A 4,121-nucleotide genomic window follows, 5' to 3' on the forward strand; every position below is an offset into this window, starting at 1 on the left:
TGCTGAGGGAGCGCCGCACTGTCGGAGGGTCAGTGCTGAGGGAGCGCTGCACTGTCAGAAGGTGTATACTGGGATAGGGGATGTAAAGAGGTAGTTCTCTTAATGTCCTGGGACTAACATTTATCACACCCATCAAAAGTCTACAAAAGATTGTCTTGCCAGTATCACATTGTTGTTTGTGGGAGCTTGCTGTGCAGAAACTGGCTGCCTATTACCTATTTTGCAATCGCGAACAGGGCTGAGGAGGCATGGTGGAGGGAAGTGAGCCAAGTGGATTGATGTACAGAGAGCTGGCCAGAACAGTCTCCTTCTGTGCCATCAAGGGTCTACGACTAAATTTCAGATAAGTAGCCAATTTGCCATGAGGTGTATTGGGATATATCGTGGCTGTGGAAGGTGATGTATAACTACAGGATATAGTTGGTTCCTTGGCCTGCCTGACTGATCCACGGCCAGTGCCCTGACTCGAGGAGATCTTTTTAATGTCTTCCTGTTCTGCACTCCCAGATACCTGATAAAGGTCTTTCATCACCCTGGACCTCAACAACTATAGATTCAACACTTAAAAACCGGTAGCAAGAGGATGGGGTGGGTGGTGGATGTAGTGGGGAGTCTGTCCCTTCATTGGATCTTAACCATGCGCAGCACACTGTGAGGCATTTAAAGCCATCTCAATGCCCTGACATCGGGACATGGGCGCCTAAGGTAAGACAATCCCTGAACCCACACCTCCATCTTTCCCAGAGACGTGGTCACCTCCCTCACCTCTAACCCATCTTGCCATCACTCCCCTGTGGCCTGGGTCCCTTGGTGATTGGTGAATCCCTACACCTCACCCCCTCCCCTTGTGGTCCTAAATCCTGGGCAAGTTTGTCAGTTAAGTGCCAGAAGGACGCTATATTCTATCAGCATTCCCCAATGAAGGATATGCAGGACTCAGCAGTCTGCAGGCATGACTCCAGTCATCACTTTGCACTTTATCCCTCACACTGTTGCCAGCGACAGTGCCCTTCCTCAAGCCCCACCATCATTCCAGCTAGCTGCCCTGCTGCCCCACAGATGCACACTTACCTGGTTCTACACTTCCACGGATAACTCCAATCACATTGTCCGACGGTTTTATCTCCCGCCTGTTGAACACATTGACTTGTACCTCACTGCCGAGAAAGGAACATGCAGTTAATTTCTGAGAATCTCAAAATGATGACACCAGAGGGAGAGGCCACTTAGCACCAGGGCTCCATTGCAGCTCTCTGCAGGAGTAGCTCTCCTCATCCCACTCCCCTGCCGCGTCATCTGCTGATAATTCACCAATTCCCCGTTTGCAAAACCTGGATTGAACCTGCCTCACCCAAACTCCTAGGCAGTGCATTCCTGATCTATTTGTTTCATGAAACTATTCCTCCACGTTTCTCCAATGCTTCTTTTGCTAGTCACCTACAATCTGTGCCCACTGCTTTATCTTTCCTCCAATAGGAACAGTATCTCCTGCTCTCCTCTGTCCAGACCCCCAGTGGTTTTGAACACCTTGATCAAATCTCCTCCTGACTTTCTCTTCTCCAAGGAGAACAGTCCCAACTTCTCCCGTCTATCCATGTCAATGAAAATCCTCGACCCTGGGATCTTTCTCCTGAATTTTTTCTGCACCCTCTCTGTAAGCTTCACATCTTTCTTGAAGTGTGGTGTCAGAACTGGATGCAGTTCTCCAGTTGTGTCTGAACCAGTGTTTTATTCAAGTTTAATACAACCATCTTGCTCTTGTGCTCTAGGTAATCAGATTTGATCATTTGACGCTACCATGATGGAAATAAGGTGCAGAGGGCAGGAGTGCTCTGTTCTGTTCGGGGATCACCAAAGTTCCTCATTCCTGGGACCGTTCTTGTGAATCCTTTCTAAATTCTCTCTCACACCTTCACATCTTTCCTGCAGAATGGGGCCCAGATACCGTCTTACAACTGAGGCTGATCCAGTGTTTCACACAAGTTTAACGTAACCTTCTTGCCTCTATTTGCAAAGCTCAGAATTTAGTTAACTATGTTTGCAAACTGCCCTGCCACCCTCGGTGATGTGTGCACATACACTCTCCCCCGTCACATCCCACATTTTCCTTTTCGGGTCTCTCAGCTCCTGCATGTTCCTTCAGTATCATACCCTTCCTCACAGTTCTGAATAATTCCTACATTGTGTGACATCTGCACAACATTTAACACAAGAGTTCTTCAATGAACCATGAAGATTTCTGACCATCGGCTCTGTATTAGGCCAGAGTACACTCCCCTCTTCTCTAAAGGGAGGAGTGATGCAATTCAGCAATGCCTTAAATGTCAAATTGTCCTGATCAGTACCTCCCCTTTCCTTGCTCCCTCTTTCTCTCTCTGAGTTGGAACATTGGGGATCCAGTTCCATTTGAGAGAGCTGATCCAACAATGCAGACTGGCACTGAGGGAGTGCCGCATTGTCAGAGATGTAGTCTTTTAGATGGGATGTAAAACTGAGACCCCTTTCAGGAGGATGTAGAAGATCTCACAGCCACTCAGCAGCACAGTGTCCTGAAGCCAATATTGGATCAGTTGGAGGATTGAAATTTACGGCCTACATCTGATAGCTCAGGGCCAACCTCAGGAAAGGGGGGGACAACAAAAAGGGTGAGATGGCAGTGTTGGGTAATGTCACTGGACTAGTAATCCAAAGACCCAGACAAATACTCTGGGGACATGGGTTCAAGTCCCACCACAGCAGCTTCTGGGATTTAAATTCAATGAATAAAATTTGGAATTGAAAGATATTTCTGAGTGATAGTGAACACGTCAACTATCATCAATTGTTTTAAAAAAATCACCTGATGTTCTTTCATGAAGGAAACCTGCTGTTCTTACTAGTCTGGGCCTACATGGGAAATGGCTGAACAAGCCACTCAGCTCAAGGGGCAATTAGAGACGGACAATAAATGCTGGGCCTAGCTAGTGATGCCGACGTCCCATGAAAGAATGAGAAGAAACAGGATTATACCCAGTCATGGTGTGCTTGTGATTGAACAGAGATTGGTTCAAACCAATCTTGCCTAGTTAAACCTCCAACGCCAGCATTCACCAAACATTAGCAAACCCTTTGATCTCTGCACCAGAACCAGCTAACCTGTTTACAAAGGAGCTCTTGTTGTGGAAGCCAGGTCCCAGGTGGTATCTGCAGCCAAGGCCGCCCTGCCAGCTTTCAGGAGCTTCTACTCCAGCCAATGCACTGAAAGAAATGAAGTAGCATTCAACTTCAGATTGGCCACTGGATAAATGATGTCAGATGGAGCACACCAATCATCATAACCCACAGTCAAGAGTCTCACAAGACGCTATTGCCCCCTAACTAAGCCCACCCCTCCTACTCTGTGTCTTCCCCTCCTGTCACCCACCCTTTCTCCACTTTCCTCTCCCTTTTGCCCCATCCACCTATCCCCCTGCTCCCATCTCATTCCTTGTTTCCCCTTCCCCATTTGATCCTCTCTCCCCTTCCTCATGTGATCCCTGTCACTTTCCCCACCTGTCGCCCCCGTCACTTTCCCCATCTGTCCCCCTCTGTCACTTTCCCCACTTATCCCCCCCCGTCACTTTCTCCAAGTGTCCCCCCGTCACTTTCCCCACTTATCCCCCCCGTCACTTTCCCCACCTGTCACCCCCATCACTTTCCCCCATTGTCCCCCCCCCCAGTCACTTTCCCCACATATCCCCCCCATCTCTTTCCCCACTTATCCCCCCCGTCACTTTCCCCACCTGTTCCCACCCATCACTTTCCCCCCCTGTCCCCCCCCATCACTTTCCCCACCTGTTCCCCCCCATCACTTTCCCCACATGTTCCCCCATCACTTTCCCCACTTATCCCACCCCCGTCACTTTCCCCACATATCCCCCCCATCACTTTCCCCACTTAGCCACCCCCGTCACTTTCCCCACTTATCCCCCCGTCACTTTCCCCACTTAGCCACCCCCGTCACCTTCCCCACTTATCCCCCCATCACTTTCCCCATGTGTCCCCCCATCACTTTCCCCACTCGTCCCCCCGTCACTTTTCCCATGTGTACCCCAATCACTTTCCCCACCTGTCCCCCCCCGTCACTTTCCCCACCTGTCCCC

General features: G+C 49.6%; 1 protein-coding gene across 1 annotated transcript in view; it reads right to left on the bottom strand.

Moving 5' to 3' along the window:
- naaladl1 (N-acetylated alpha-linked acidic dipeptidase like 1) overlaps positions 1 to 4,121 on the bottom strand; it is a 41,639-nt gene that overhangs the window by 21,785 nt on the left and 15,733 nt on the right. Inside the window, exons 7-8 of the mRNA XM_048619782.1 lie at positions 3,136 to 3,237; positions 1,072 to 1,157 (exon numbers count right to left, since the gene is read on the bottom strand). Coding sequence (XP_048475739.1) covers positions 1,072 to 1,157; positions 3,136 to 3,237 — 188 coding nt within the window. The remainder of the gene's footprint in view (positions 1 to 1,071; positions 1,158 to 3,135; positions 3,238 to 4,121) is intronic.

Source organism: Rhincodon typus, chromosome 43 (genome assembly GCF_021869965.1).
Source record: "Rhincodon typus isolate 14 chromosome 43, sRhiTyp1.1, whole genome shotgun sequence".
In the NCBI taxonomy this organism is placed as follows: Eukaryota; Metazoa; Chordata; class Chondrichthyes; order Orectolobiformes; family Rhincodontidae; genus Rhincodon; species Rhincodon typus.